The sequence below is a fragment of the Salmo trutta genome, chromosome 24, assembly GCF_901001165.1.
Source record: "Salmo trutta chromosome 24, fSalTru1.1, whole genome shotgun sequence".
NCBI lineage: Eukaryota > Metazoa > Chordata > Actinopteri > Salmoniformes > Salmonidae > Salmo > Salmo trutta.
Genome location: NC_042980.1, coordinates 14449810 through 14466321, shown reverse-complemented (window position 1 = coordinate 14466321; position 16512 = coordinate 14449810). Strand labels below are relative to the sequence as shown.

General features: G+C 41.4%; 2 protein-coding genes across 3 annotated transcripts; both read right to left on the bottom strand.

Annotated features, from left to right (window-relative positions):
- Positions 1-304: 304 nt before the first annotated feature.
- Positions 305-3031, bottom strand: cybrd1 (cytochrome b reductase 1). Its single transcript, XM_029711124.1, has 4 exons — positions 2763-3031; positions 1905-2113; positions 1283-1437; positions 305-1168 (listed from the first exon to the last, which is right to left on the bottom strand). Exons 1-4 carry the CDS (start codon positions 2953-2955, stop codon positions 883-885), a joined length of 843 nt encoding a protein of 280 aa, XP_029566984.1. The 5' UTR covers positions 2956-3031; the 3' UTR covers positions 305-882.
- Positions 3032-4468: 1437 nt separating this feature from the next.
- dcaf17 (ddb1 and cul4 associated factor 17) lies at positions 4469-15448 on the bottom strand. 2 transcript variants are annotated; one of them, XM_029711122.1, is made up of 16 exons: positions 15413-15448; positions 15279-15322; positions 9941-10095; positions 9750-9853; positions 9556-9646; positions 9051-9187; positions 8817-8895; positions 8588-8677; positions 6794-6901; positions 6563-6665; positions 6286-6428; positions 5740-5849; positions 5500-5584; positions 5263-5346; positions 4967-5122; positions 4469-4789 (listed from the first exon to the last, which is right to left on the bottom strand). In XM_029711122.1, exons 2-16 carry the CDS (start codon positions 15304-15306, stop codon positions 4673-4675), a joined length of 1590 nt encoding a protein of 529 aa, XP_029566982.1. In that variant the 5' UTR covers positions 15307-15322; positions 15413-15448; the 3' UTR covers positions 4469-4672. The 2 variants fall into 2 exon arrangements, with proteins under 2 accessions (XP_029566982.1, XP_029566983.1); XM_029711123.1 differs by lacking the exon at positions 15279-15322 and having other exon boundaries at positions 15413-15434.
- Positions 15449-16512: the final 1064 nt, after the last annotated feature.

The following is a 16512-nucleotide window of genomic DNA, read 5'->3' as shown; positions in this document are numbered from 1 at the left end:
GATTTGCTTGCAATGAGTTTACTGCGCCAGTGGGGAGCACTGTCTGCGCAAGGTGGTAAGATCCCAGTGGCTGCCGATAAAGATAAGTGTTGGTGGAGAGATAATTTGAGAGAGATGCATGTCCAAGTCCTGATAATTTATCTGCGCGCAGTACTATGATTTGGATCCAAGAGGGTGTACAATTCCATTAACCCTACAGAAAATATATTTGAAAAAACATAGACCTACTAATCATAATTCAACAAAAATGTATAGGCTGCTATAGAGACATGTCTACAAACATTCAGGTAATGTTATAACTTAATCATTTGTAAAATATGCTTTAATTTTATGCAGCAATTATGAATTCCTCACTGTATGAAATCCAGGTACACAGTGCATTGAACAAAGTAATGAGGAACTTTGTTTGCCTATTATTGCCTTTAGGTAGGCCTATATGTAATATTACATGATATATTTGGATTATAATGGATTCACCTCTCACATCCCTTCCCTAAAGATGTGTTGGTTCTGTAATTCCTCCCTTAAATGAAAATAAAAACACTGAAGAATACTGTATGTATTTGTTATAAAAGGTATACAAATGTAAAGAATATGTATTTGATTATTATTTTTCTATACTTCAATAGGCTAGTTTAATCCTTTATCAAATCATTATTCAATGATATCAAATTGAGCTGTCATTTATTTGTAAAAAAATACAAAATAAAAAACTGCTTAAAGGTCAACATTCTGGAATGGTTGGGAACAATTCCTCAAGGTGCTATTTGGAACAAAGGTTATTACAAAGGTTTACATTTGCTTTGGGACTGCCAGAACAGTAGATCCATGCAACTTTTTAAAGCATCAACAGACAGAACCAGCAGTTGGTTTTCATGTTACTCAGTTGACCTGTCCTGAGTCCTCCAATTTACCACTCCTTCTCCTGGCATCTCCATTGCCTTCGGGGTCAATCGGGTCAGTTTGTTGTGACAGGGCAGTGCCCATTTTGGTGCCAGCTGACCCATCCCCATAAGTTGGCAGGGAGCGTAGGACCTGCTCACTGGGGCGTTTCCAAGAGGGGCGAGTAGCGATCCAGAGAATTATTGCGCCAAAAACTACTATCAGTACTCCCAGCACATTTACAAAGTTGGCCTCTGGGGGAGAGTCCTTGTACTTGGGATATTTCCTGAGAGACAAAGAAGAGAGAGTTACCTATAGCTGTAATATAATTTTATGAAATGAGGTCTCTAAGTACCCAAGTTTAGTATATTTCTCGAATTTCCTGCCTTGTAATACTTACAGGCCAAAAATGAGCTTCTCTGTGATGCCCATGAGTGCTGTGGTTATGACACTGGCAAAGATGAACAGGCCACTGTAGACATGCAGGGGCATAAATGCTGCTCTCAGGTATATCGGGGTGATGGGTATCAAGTATATACACACTCCCAGAACAAGCTGCTCAGTAAAAGAGGAAAGATCAGGAAACTCTGTCAAGCATTGTAATAAAGAATGACATGTGGTATACCTACTGTGCCATAAAATGCACTTCATAAACAGTCTTCATAAGCATCCATGCATAGAACTCTAGTTATGTAGTAGGGGGGAAAAGATTAATAATGCTTTACGACAAAGCTTTATAACAATGTAATAGATATTATGAAGCAATCATTATGGACAGTTCTATAGCGTAATACTAGCCCACATTCAGTGCTTGACTTGGGAAGGCGTTCACCGGAGCAGAGTACCGGCACCTCAAATTTTCTACTGCTTGAGCTCCTGTTCCTTTTCTAAAATATTAGCTCAAAAGTATTGTTGAGCTCCTGCCCATAAATATAAACAGTACCGGCACCCAAAATGAGTACCAGAACCTATTTCAGTCCAAGTCAAGCACTGGCTACATTATATATTTGAGGTGTGCTTACCTGTAGTGAATATAGTATCACTGCTGCTAGCCCCACCCAGCTGTGCAGGCTATACATGTTGGGGATGTTTTGTGCATTGTGGAAGTCAAATACTGCTACCAGAGATATGACAGCGAAAATGAAGGCCAATATGTTTAAGCCGGCATGAATAAACTTCATCATTAACTTGCTGCACTTCCAGGTCCATGGCAACCTATACACCACAATGGCTGAAACAGAAGAAGAAAAAAAACACTTATTCAACTTATTAATCATGAAAATGCATTCACTTCACAGTAATTGAATGGGAATAATACACCCTCAAGGATGAGCAATTCCTGCTATAAATACCAGATGTTGCAACATCCTGTCTTGACAGAATCGCTATGAGGTATACTTCTATACTTCTATTTAACTAATGTAAGTGCATACCAATCAAAGTTGCTGTGTCATTGAAGTTAATTAGGCTACACTAAAGGAGGTACTTCACGTTAAATAATGCAAATGAGTCTGGAATGTACTTTTGTAAATTATCGAAGGGTGCTATTGTTTTGGGCTACTCTTGTCAGTAACTTTACTCCGAAATGCATCAGAGTAACAAATTACAATAGAGCACCTAACGTTTGTCTGCAAAAAAAAGTCGATAACAGGCTATTTCTACTAAACATTGACACGTTTCATAATGTATATTTCGTTCAATAACAGTAGCCCCTGACGTTACAGCCTTGCAAAACAGACTAATCTGTTCCAAGATTGATTCATTCCCAAACTTCACTGCTTGTTGAAATAACTTAACATTTTTATGTATTGACAGACCTCCATCGCTTCAGATTTGACTGAATTATGTATGTACAGAAGAGAGAAAAACAAACTTCTCACCAATTCCCTGCATACAAATGAACCCGGTAACGATTAAAACAGGGTGCCAATTGAATTCCGCTAATTCTCCATCCCATGCTAAACCTTCCTTGAAGTAGAATACCCATCTCAAAACAAAAATTGTCGACACAAAACCAACGGATACAGCGGCCGACAGAGCGAACAGGAACTGCTTGAAATTCTCCATCGCCATCTCCGACGAACGCACTCCCAACACTGGACTAGAGGAATTTCAAGAGGTTACTCAGGGGGGATGGGTCATGACTCTTCTTCATAACAGAAGGTCTGAGTGTTTTTAACTACCAGTTTTGTAACCGCAGGTTGTTACATAAGCGCCAGACACAAGTTATTATGGAAGCCCATTCCCGCCACCATTTCTTAGAATATTTTTTATGTCGATATTAACTCGAACTTTCATGGTATGCAAGTCAAAATGTTGTGATATGTATTCGAAATTACGAGATATGCAAGTAAACATTTCTAGATACTAAGTCGAAATGTTGAGATAGACCATAATCATAGGATATGTTTCTTCATTTGGAGCATTGTGTGGTGATTTCAGAGGTGGCACCACAGGTCCCAAAGCCAGTGGTGGTGGTGGGGGGTGGGATTGTTTTCCTGATCTGGAGGGTTTACCTAACCAGGTAAAACTCTTGCCCCTAGTTGTAGACCAGTGTATGACAGAGTTCAAAAGGTACTTGCACACAAACTATGAAAAGGAATAACCCAAGGAGGCCAAGATGCAAAAATAATATACTTAATTTAATCCATGCCCGAAAGAATACAAAAAGGGTGGCAGTGCAAGTTGTTAAAAAGAAAACAAAAAATAGTAATAAAGTCAAATCAGCTCTTAAAACGGTTTTATATGGGCTGTTACGGGACCAGATTTGTTGTAAATCAGGTCATACGTTATTAAATACTCCTGGCCCTAGGGAGTACTTATTTACACAAACTGCGATTAGACAATATAACAAACAGGGCTGAGCTTGCTTCATGCAGGGTTGCATTATGTATGCCTTTGCATCTGTAATTAGAGTTACTCACACAGTATGTCTTCACTATTGTGTTGATTAATTCCAGTCAATCATTTTGGATAGAAAAGGTCTAGCCTAGCCACCCGAAGTCAAACAAATAAATGGGCCTATTTTAGACTATAAATACATAGCTTAGGCTATAAACACATGACGTTACCGCTTCGTTTCCCCTGGCCAGAGGGGATCAGAGCGCATAGGCTTCTCTAGGCTACCTGCAGCTGTGGTTAGGCTACAGTTGATCCGACTAAAGCACAGATGAATTGTGCACGAGTTGACAAATCATGAGGCAAATCAGTCTTAAGAACAATACTTTATCCCTGTTTTCAACGCTTTGTGTCAATATTTTTTATGAAGCCGAATCAAAGGTGCTGGGGAAAATTCCAGCTTGCTACACATTTGCCAGCGGCCTTGCTCTGCTGATCTATGCAAAGAAGAAACATATCCTCAATTTTGAGTATATAAAATGTTTGACTTCCATGCATCTTGACATTTATTTTTATTTTTGGGTGGCGGAAATGTTCACAGCTCTTCTTAGATATTCACAGCTCTTAAATTCTAAATTCACAGCTCTTCTTAGATGATCAAACATGTACAACTATTTTTATCAGTTAATTTAGACATTTTGGGAATGAATTCATATGTCCTAAAAATAAAAACGCAGAAGTAGCCCAGTTAGCCAACAGTTGTATTGGAATAACTATTTCAGACACTTTATTAGAGTACCAACAACATCTTCAAAATAACAGAATGACAACATGTAGTCCTTATTGGGAAAGAAAGTGTAAAAAATAACTAGAAAAACACATTCAACGGGGCTATTTACTTGAGGAATCTTTTTGAATAACATCATTAGCAATTGGAAGGAATGTCTCAACTTCACTCATCTGCTTGTCCACGACTGATTTTGTAGACATGGCAGCAGAAGTTATTATTCTTCGTCTGTTCAATATGAACAATTGTATCTCTGTCAAAGAACAGCTCGTGGCTGTAAGTCTGAAACAAGAAAAGACAATACATGAATAAATGAGAGATTTCCCACATTTTCGTCCTTTACACTAGCCTCGTTCGACCATTGTGATCTTGCAAGCTTACATTCTGTTTAAACAAAATGAGTGCAGCGGTCAGGATGGCGGACCAGGCTACATTTACACAATATTATAAAGCACTAACCACATCCCATGACTCCACAAGTGGAACCCTCTTCAGTAACGCTCCAGTGTTGTTGTCATGGAGTCTGACGTGGGCCTTCCCCTCATCCTCCCTGTGGGTCACCTCCACAACAGCCAGAAGGTCAAGCTCATCCTCATACTCCACCATCCGGAATGTCTATGAAGTAGCATGTTGCAAGAGGCATCAACAAAAACACTCACCGGCAATAACCAATATGCCTACATGGAATGCCACTGAACTGTCAGTAAAAGTAATTTAGTCAGGATACAGTCTAAGCCTAATCCTTTAGAATCTACCTCTCGGTCTGGGTCATCATCCAGCTGATAAAATCTTCTCTTCACTGTGCGGCCTGAGGAAGTGACATTGATATGGGAGGCAGCCTATGGTGGATAGAAGACGAGAGGTTTTATGAATCCATCACAGGAAAAGCAGCAATTTTCACCCTTCTATCGTAATGATGGAGAAAATATATCTAATTTCAAATGTATTAAGACCCATGGTTAAAAAGGTGCCAAAACACTATGTTAACTCACATCGTCTCGGTGAGCTGTGATGGAAAACTCCTTCACTATATCGAACTGTGCATCACTCTCCAGTTCACTCAGAATTTTCAGCACACTGGGGAAAAGTATTCAATATTCAGTAAAGGCATAAGAGAAACGTCACTGTGTGTAATCTGACTGATGAATAGCACTGACCTAAATAACATAAAGCTGCAGTGTAAAGCATGGTCTTGTGGACAACTTTGTTGGGGGGGGGGGTTTTAAACTCACTTTATGGTGCTAGGTCCAACATGGATGATTCTTCCTGAGTCATCAGGGTGGAAGTAGATCCAGTCAGACTCCAGAGAACAGCACTTCATGTCTTGTATTCCATGCTTTGCCTATTTAGAAATGCATACAGTGGGAATTTTACAGATCTTGACACTGGGTATGACCACTACAGAACACTTTGGACCTTAAATTGATCATTACTTAGCAGAAGCATTAATTTAAAGCAACTTAGTACCCAAAGTATTTGTGAGCCACGCATAAATTGACTCAACAACATTGGTGCTGCCAGCACCATGCTCCAACCAGCTGAGCCATCTAAACATCCTTTTGAGGATAATTTGTGTTTGAGTAATACGTTTGTTGTGTCAGTTAAAGACAATGCCTGTCAAAGACATCTGTAGTGCTCTGAAACTGACATGCTCAAATGGCTCTGGCACACTAGCAGCAGGATACTTAATATGCTTAAATAGTCTCACAATTCCGGAGACTTATTTGCGACCCATTCAATGCGTAGTGCATAAAGATAGATATGTACAAGTATATTACCAGGGTGTTATCCTTGAGAGAGCAGATGCGGTACGACCCCTGGTGTTTCTTATGGGGTAGGGTGAAGATATAGTGCCATGGGTGGCCTCCGATCTGTACTCCATTATCGAAGCATGACACCTCAAACAGCACCGGGGGGCATTCTGTGAAAAATTATGAGAGAAAAAAATAAAATCACTAAGGGTCCCCTGAGGCACTTCTGCAGATGGATAGACAAATGAATGGTTGGAATATCTGAGGGACAGAAAGATGGATAGACAGATAAACAATCACCTACCGTTGATGTGGATATTCACTGGAATACCAAATGGAGCTTCTCCCACAGTTTTACCGCCTTCTGAATGACACGGCTCCCCAAGAACCAATTCCGTTCTTATGTACTGGCAAAGAAAGAAAGAACAATCAATAAATGTTTTTTGAAATAATGGAACATACAGTACGTAGACAATCGGAACATTTTAAGAAGCATGCATTAAAACAAATGTTATTGTTAATCATAAATTCACACCTTATTCAGAATGTCTTCAAAGCTATAGAGTTTCACAGTCTTGGTACTGTGAGAAACTGCAAGGACCCCTTGGGACAGAACTACATCAATGACAGTGCTTCCAAATATCTGAAATGACAGAGACATACAGTGCATTCGGAAAGTATTCAGACCCCTTCCCTTTTTCCACATTTTGTTACATTACATTACAAATTATTCTAAAATGTTTTAACTAGTCCCCTCCTCATCAATCTACACACAATTCCCCATAATGACAACCCAAAAACAGGTTTTGGGACATGTATAAATAAAAACTGAAATATCACATTTACACAATTATTCAGACTCATTACTCAGTACTTTGTTGAAGAACCTTTGGCAGCGATTACAGCCTCAAATCTTCTTGGGTTTGACGCTACAAGCTTGGCACACCTGTATTTGGGGAGTTTCTCCCATTCTTCTCTGCAGATCCTCTAAAGCTCTGTCAGGTTGGATGGAGAGCGTCGGGTTCAATTCCGGGCTCTGGCTGGGCCACTCAATGACATTCAGAGACTTGTCCCGAAGCCACTCCTGCATTGTCTTAGCTGTGTGCTTAGGGTCGTTGTCCTGTTGGAAGGTGAACCTTCACCCCAGCCTGAAGTCCTGAGTGCTCTGAAGCAGGTTTTCATCAAGGATCTCTCTGTACTTTCCTCCATTCATCTTTCCCTCAATAATAACTAGTCTCCCAGTCCCTGCCACTGAAAAACATCCCCACAGCATGATTCTGCCACCACCATAGGGATGGTGCTAGGTTCCCTCCAGACGTGACGCTTGGCATTCCGGCCAAAGAATTCAATCTTGGTTTCATCAGACCAGAAAATCTTATTTATCATGGTCTGAGAGTCCTTTAGGTGCCTTTTGGAAAACTCCAAGCAGGCTGTCATGTGCCTTTTACTTCTACGTCTGGCCACTCTTCACTGATTGGTGGAGTGCTGCAGAGATGGTTGTCCTTCTGGAAGGTTCTCCCATCCCCACAGAGGAACTCTGGAGCTCTGTCAGAGTGACCATCGGGTTCTTGGTTACCTCCCTGACCAAGGCCCTTCTCCCCCACTTGCTCAGTTTGGCTGAGCGACCAGCTCTAGGAAGAGTCTTGGTGGTTCCAAACTTCTTCCATTTAAGAATGATGGAGACCACTGTGTTCTTGGGGACCTTCAATGCTGTACAAATTGTTTAGTACCCTTCCCCAGATCTGTGCCTCGACACAATCCTGTCTCTGAGCTCTACGGCCAATTCCTTCGACCTCATGGCTTGACAGTGCATGTCAGAGCAAAAACCAACTGTGGGACCTTATATAGGCCGTCAATGTAAATAAGAATTTGTTCTTAACTGACTTATCTCGTTAAATAAAATACAAATATATAGACAGCTATGTGCCTTTCCAAATCATGTCCAATCAATTGAATTTACCATAGGTGGACTTCAATCAAGTTGTAGAAACATCTCAATGATGATCAATGTAAACAGGATACACCCGAGCTCAATTTCAAGTCTCATAGCAAAGGGTCTGAATACTTATGTAAATAAGGTATTTCTGTTTTTAATACATTTGCAAAAAATTTTACAAACCTGTTTTTACTTTGTCGTTAAGGGGTATTGGGTGTAGATTGATGAGGATTTTTATTTATTTCATCAATTTTAGAATAAGGCTGTAATGTAACAACATTTTTAAAAAGGGAAGGGGTCTGAATACTTTCCCGAATCCACCGTACAACAGATAAATGTCATTACAAAAATACACGACTTAAAGAAACCTTAAGAAACCAAAATGTTGCATACACTTTTGTTGATCTCCAGAACGCCCACAAGTTGCAGGGGGAAAACGCGGAACACGGCGAGGTACAGCAAGGTGTTTTGGTTGAAACCTGCCTGTGAGAGTTAGGATCGGAAATAAGTGAATACTTCTCAGATTTCACCAGTCACAAAGAGAAAAACTACATGGAATGGTTCTACTTTACAAAGGCAGATTATAAAATGAATGGGCATATCAGACTCGTGGAAACCACACCTGTCTTGCTGAAGATGTCACTTTATTCTGAATGGACTTGACATAAAATGTCTCCTGAGATACATCCCAGCCAAGGTATCTGATATAGAAAAAATGTCATGTTAAGTAAAATCAGCGGTTCCCTACAACAAGAGGAACCCCAGCTCCACAGTAATAATAAAAAGAGATCTGTTGGGTTCATGATTTGTGGAAGACATTTTAATTGTAATTAAATCACATACAACTGCCAATTACCTGAACTTGTGATGTGGGGACAAGTAAACTTTCTCCAATTGTTGTCCTGTCACAGCTGAGAAGCGATACAGCCAATTATTGCTAGTCAGGGCCAAGAGGCTAGGTTTTTGATCTGACGGTGTTGGCAACCCTTTGTCCTATGAGGGTAAACATAATGATGGTTAATTAGGATAACACTAGTACAGCACTCTGTTTATAGCATTTCTACTCATTTACTATTACATTTAATGAACTTTATTCATCCCCAAGGGGGCAATAATTCAGAAGTAGGTATAATAGACAACAAAACATGCACTTCATAAATACAAAAAGCAAAGTGCAATACAGTACAGTCCATATTCCAATAGTCCATAAGTCCACAGTGATGCTAACGCTGTAGATGTACAGAACTAAAAACTGGAAGTGATATCTATTGACCACTTAGGAATTATAAGCTGTTGACACCTGTTCCATTTCTATACAGCAACAGCGAACTGGCTAAGATGGAAAATATGAATTCACTTACAAGAGGGCACTGGCATAGCAATGCATCTTCAATCTTCTCCGCTTTGGACCGCTTGGGTAATTCATACAGAAGTTGTGGCTCAGATGGAAGGCTGGAAATGATATTTTTTCATTTTAAAAAGAAGTAACGGTACTCATGTGATGAAACATAACAATGCCACATAATGTAGTTTAAAAATAAAATATATACATTACCTACTGAAGCAGCACTGATAATTTTCAAAATAAATCCTCCCACTCTCATAAAATATAGTGGATTTTGAGGACTTGGTCCAGACTTTGGTGAAGTCTTTGCTGTCCTAGAGTAAATTAATAAAAGTCAATACTCAGATTTATTTTTGTGGAATTAATATATTCAATTACTTAATACATTGCACTTCACATACCTGGAGGACAATACCCCTGAGAATCTTCAAGTTGAGTTTTGACAAAGTGCCAGCGTCAAAAATGCCCCTCGATCTCAGGTCTAGGTAGGCTGCAACATTTTTCCCTCTCAGCTGAGGCATCACTAGGAGGCGCTCAATGCCCAGGGGCTGGAACACTCCACACAATAACACCAGTGTGTCCAAAACAAAGCAACCGCAGTTCAACTGTTATCCACGTCGGTATTCGATACTCCCAACCATGTCAATGATTCATTTACAACCAAATACTACGTATACACAAACCTCGTCCTTTACAACACGATAATTAAATAGGCATAACTAACTATCACGACTGTTAAAACGACGTGTCCTTAGCATCAGATTTACAGTGATCACAAATAGAACGAGCCATATATTTCACCGGATGTATAAATGTGAAGCATCCGGTTGGCGTTTCCGCTTACTACCAAATATGGGGATGAGAGGAAAACCAGCGGTAAGCAGTGGGAGACGATAGAGCGAGGTGGATTTTGGCCGGCATTCTTCAGATTTCCTCAACGATGAAACATTTGATCTCCATACAGTTTTCAGTTTCCAAAACTAGAATCTGTAACAAACAAAGTGGACTACGTTTTGTAGACGTTACCCTTCGCCAAAGTAAAAAAAAAAAGTGAATCGTTTAGGAGGGCAAGGGCGAATTGAATTACTGCACTTCACACAGTAGGCGTTCCCCCAACCCTCCTTCTTCTTCTTTGGTGTAATAGCTTTTGCAACAATTACATGTGCATTCCCGCCACCTACTGTACCGGTAGATAATAAAGATCCGAAAAAGAAAAAATGCGGGGTAATTATTATTATAAATATATTTTTTTATTCCATACAAAACTATCAATAACGACATTTGTATTAAACTAAATCAGCCTGCTTTTCTGTTTTAATCAGGTCCCAACACAGGCACAGAAGGATCCTGTGATGGTTGGACATTTCCTGGTGACAGTAGTCCTTGCAGTGCTTCTGCGGTTAAGTCTTGGAGGCCCAAAAACTTCTCGGCTGCAGATATAATGATGTCCAGCTTCTTGGAATTCTTGGACACTTGGCCAGTACATTTAATAACTGTGGCTATAAATGGTACAAATCCACCTTCTTCACAATAAGTGTATCCAGAACACTTGATTGACATATAAAATATCTTATTCAGAACTCTCTTCACCGCCTCCACATATAAGATTTGCTGTACAGCCCTGATCCTTGACACCTCAACCTCTTTCACTCTAACAGGGCACTCAGGGAATTCGGAAATGTGATCCCCATCACAGTTGCAACATTTTACATTCAACTACTCCTGATTGTCAATGTCCAACGTAGCCCTGCTCCGACAATCAAAGCTGTCCACTTCATGCGTTGATAATTTTGCGAACCACAATGCACGCCCCTTTTGCTCTTTTGATATATACAAGATATCAACACCTTACCGCTCCTGGTTACTGTTTCTGTATGATATGTTAGATTAAAGAATAAAGACAGACACAAATGTCAAGTTCAATAGCCATGTTCAAGTATTGTACAAGTCCCTACATACGGGGTCAGGGGAACAGCACAGCTCGTCAATTACCTATCAACTAAACTCCGTAGCATCATCCTTTTCAATAGAAAGTGCTAACGTAAGAGCACAACATTAAGTTCTTAACAGTCAAGTCATAAATTAAAATACAATACATTTTCTTTTTACTTCAGTTGTCGTTGTCCTCTTTTTGTTGTTGTTGTATTTAACAGAGGACAGGTTAACACAGTCCCTTGCTTACAAAGTAAGCCTGTCTGGTGGCTTACACAGCCAACCTACCAGTGAGTAAGTATGGGCTCTGACAGGGGTAGGATTAGGGCCACGGCTGGAGAGCTTGGTGGGGTAGAAGCCTCACCCTCAGTTGGCTCATTTCTCAATTCTGTAGCCCTTGCCCTTAGGCCTGGGACTGTGATCCAGCTCATCTAGGTGAGTGTATGGAGTGTTCTGGTTTGTCTGCTCTGCTACGCACAGATCCACCCAGTTGTGATGATAGAGGGAGCCACCGACATCCACCAGGTAAGAACATGATGCAACTCTGTAGTAAAGTGCCCAGCCTCCAAAATCCTGTGTGGTCTCCCGGCAGCAGTTTCATCCTTATCGTTTCACCTCCAGCTCTGGTAGGTCTCGAGCATTCCAGTCTTAGAAGCACTTAGCAAGCTGCTTTCTGTGATGCCAACCATGATGCAGGGCTCAAGTAGCTTGTTGGCTACGGGGATGGTAGTCTTCACATGTCTGGACAGAAGGCGTTGCGCTGGGCTGCTGTCCATGTTTTCGGTGGGTGTGTTCCTCCACTGTAAGATGGCTTTCCAGGGGTCGTTGCTGTCCCGCAAGGCCTTGCGTAACAAGGTTATCCCGTCGAGGGGCCTGTCCACTCCTCTCTGATCTCATGGGGAAGTTTACAACTAGATTTGTTTCCTGCTCTGGCGGCCTTGTATAGTGTTGCACATAGTCTCGAACCCACCACCGGCCTCGACGAGGCTCATCATGGGTCTGGGCTAGTATCCCCCCCCCTTTGTGTCTCGGGACCCTCCCCACCAGCAGTTGGTGTTGGTGTCCAAGGCACAAACGAGAAGGTCGGACCCTTTGTACCAGTTGTCAGCTGCCACGCTATTAGATTGGCTGTAACCTTTCAACCAAATCTCCTGGTGTTTGTGCTTGAAAACGCTCAGTGACTGTCAAGGTTTGTTCCTCACCACAGCATCCATGTGTGGCAACCGTTCCAGTACCTGCGGACTGAGATGAGGATATCTTTCTACGATATCGCAGAGCGTTTCACCAGTGGAAGTCATCGGGTCAGTTGCGGGACTGACGCCGTTAGTGTCATTGTAAGGGGTTTCAGTCCCCCACAAAGTGGACACTGTATCAGCGGAAGCAGAGTACATTCTGCACGTTTATGCTTTTATTCCTGAGATGGCAGCAGTGCTTGCGGAAGTGTCCGAAGGCTACAGTTTTAGCTACAGTTTTGCACGACTCCAAGGAGGAGGGGAGTTGCTCATTCACAGAGACTGTCGGCTCAAAAATCCTGAAAATAATGGTCGTTTGCTGATTGAATGTGACGAGATATCGTAATATCTCTTTGGGTCAGATTCTGCACCACAAGGTTTTAAAACGTATTTTTCCGAAGGGGTGCTGTTGACAGATGCCTCTCATGGATGACTGTGTTGCAGCTAGCATTAGGAGATGACAGTGTGGTCAGTGGAGAAGGCACTGTGACCTGTGACCATACTTGGTTGGTTTTCCAATCCATTAGTGGGAGTAACTGATCCATCTAGTCTGCTCCAAGTAGCAGGGGTTCAGATTCGAGGCTGGTAACATACACAGGGTGAACAAGCGAAAAGTCCTGGATGTGTAGTTTTAGCATGAGTCTCAATGTGAGAGGCGAGGTAGTCTGAGTGAAACCTCGAAGTGTAGTGTCGCATCGTTCCGTTTTTAACCAACGTTTAGCTGGCTTCAAAGCCCTTTTGAGATCATTGAACAACGTTTGAGAGATGAGCGACATTGTTGAGCCCGAATCAATTAGCGCATCACAGGTTTAGCAGTCCTCCAGGACTGTTTCCAGGTATGGGCTGTTTGAGTTGCGTTCTGTGGTCATATTCTCCACAAAGTGGAGTGGTTGTTCGCAACTACGTGATGTGTCATTTGTGTTCATGGTGAAGACAGATCGACTAACCAGGGTTTGAGTGGAATTGGCTATTAGAGCGGGCCCTGGACAGGGTCTTGAGTAAGAGCGGGAGTAATTTGATTGTTAACGTCCTTGCTAAGGGTCTTAATTCCGGCGGACCACTTGTCCGGCAATTCATGTCTAGTCATAGTGACTTATCTTTTTCCCTTTTCTGAAATTGTATTCCTTGGGGCTCGAGCCAATTGTGGCTACTCTCTGGCAGATGATTACACAGGCTGCTTTATATAACTAACATTTCGTTATTTCTTTATTTTTCCATATTTTCTCATTGTTTCTGTGATCAAAAAATAAAATTAACATTTAAATAAAATTCTTTAAGAGTCCTGTTTAAGTAGTATTTTAGTATTTTGATACTTTGTGCAAACTGATAAGCATTAAAAACGTTGTAGATGGGGCCTCCTGGGTGGCGTAGTGGTCTATGACACTGCATCGCAGTGCAAACTGGTTCGATGCCGCCCGTGACTGGGAGACCCATGCGGCGATGCACAATTGGCCCAGCGTCGTCCGGGTTAGGGGAGGATTTGGCCGGCCAGGATGTCCTTGTCCCATCGCGCTGTAGCAACTCCTGTGGCGGGCCAGGTGTACAGTGTTTTCTCCGACACATTGGTGCAGTTGGCTTCCGGGTTAAGTGGGCATTGTGTCAAGAAGCAGTGCGGCTTGGTTGGGTTGTGTTTTGGGGGGACGCACTGCTCTTGACCTTCGCCTCTCCCGAGGCCGTACGGGAGTTGCAGCGATGGGACAAGACAATTGGATATGACGAAAAGGGGGTACTTTTTTTCATTAATTGTGGATGGGTATAATTTGTATGTATAAAATGTATAATTGCAATATTTAAAATTACTAATTGGGTAATTTTGTATACATTTAATTAAAATTGCATCGGGCCGCTTCTGAGGGGATTCTGGTAAGATGCCGACAAAGTCGGCTGAATTCCGGGAGATGGAAACGGGCCGATTCTGGACAGTCCTTCATTTTGATTCCGGGCCGAGTCCGACACCCGATTCCGGCCGATTCAATCAGTTCCGCCCCCCGAAGAGGGCCGCTTCTGGGCCAATTCCTAATTTCTAGCTGGGGCGCTGTAGTGCGCCCAAAGTCATTTTCCAGTGTTTTGTCTCCATTATTTATTGATGTGCATCAGTTCTAGAGTATGTTGTTTTATGGAAAAGGTTTGGAAATAGGTGTCTCCATAATGACAATCTAAATAGCCGACCTACAACTGGTAAAAAAAAAAAAGAAGTTGTCACAACGTGCGCGCGTGCTACTCTCTCGCTCGCTCGCTCATGTGACTCAGCCAATAATTGTAGTGCTCTCTCAACATAAACACCTTTCCGGCCCTCCCCACAACTCACTCACTCAGCAACAACCCGTCTCATTGCCTAATAGTCAAGAGAAGGTCACCGTGAAATATACATATTTTAAAGAGAAATGCCTTGGCAGCCGCGGTGCAACTTAGAAATAGCCCAAAAACCCGCAACCAATACATTTTCACCCGTGACATCATTTTCAAAGTAGCCCAATTTTGCAGGAAAACCGTGAACGTGGCAACACTGTATGGAGCCAGATAGCTGCCAAAAGGTTGAACGTACATATCGTTAGGATCTTAAGAAAATCCATACCTAAATTAATGCATGAAACAGGAAACATAAATGTGAAAGTTCATCTGTGAACATACAAACACCATGTTACGATTACGGACTAACATTTTAGGCTTGAACAAATCTTGTGTTGCAATTCTGACATACAATAATACCTTTCAGAGTTTTGGCAGTTTCATCTCACCAACAACAAAAAAACATCCACCAAACAGCCATTGAGGAGTGCTACTCGAACAAGCATAACATATTATAAAAAAAACAGAAGTCAGGGAAACCGGAAAGAGGTATCCTGCCCATTTTCAAGTTAAAAGTCTCCATTCTCTATTACTTCTCAGTTGAATTTACTTCACATTTAGGAAGCGAATGTAATGGATGTGTTTGCCAGTGCCAGTGTAGATAGCACTAGCTGTATTATACCTACAACAGGGAAGTTTCAGTTCACTAGTTGTTTCTCTACAGCATGGACATATCTCTGGGTGACATGGACATTCCCATGAAACATAGAATTATAATAGATATTTGGTGAATCTATGAGTTATGTATGACCACAGGAGTCTATGCCACTCAAAATAATTTGTTATAGAATATTTAGAAATGTATTTCATCACTCAAAATCTGACCAAAACGTATTCTGTAGGAGGGGTTAATATGAATTTAAAATCATTTGACATGATTTTAAGGGAGAGGTTAAACGTAGGCTAAGTCTGGCATAAGCGTCTTCCCACACTTTACAATAATTCTGTTGCAGTGGTCTTAGGTAGTCTCCATATAGGCTATTCCCTCCATTGCAACACTGCTGCCCAGTTGAAGAGCTTGTGATCTCCATACAGAACAACGCCCTTCTGGAGGCATGAAGCCATAGAGTCATTATACCCTAATGCAGGCCTATTTGCCTACCAACCAACTAAAGTGCAGAGCAGGCATGATGCATGCAACTAACTCATCATTCCAACATATTTGAACATTTAATTCATCCTTCACTCAGTTCAGTCAGTCAGTATGTCATCCGATTTTGTCATTTGTCTGAGTTGCAATAGGAGAATAGAACTGTCTTATCCATTTGTTTATTGAAATCCATGTGTGTATTCAAAATTATCTAAATTCTACAAAGTTCTTTAGCATATCACTTTAATAATTCCATGTTTAATTTTGACGTATCCAAATAAAAAAAATAGGCCTTCAACTTGTAGGCATTGCAATTTATGCTATCATTTTGAGTACTGGTGTCTTGCGGAATACTTTTAGAACTCGATTT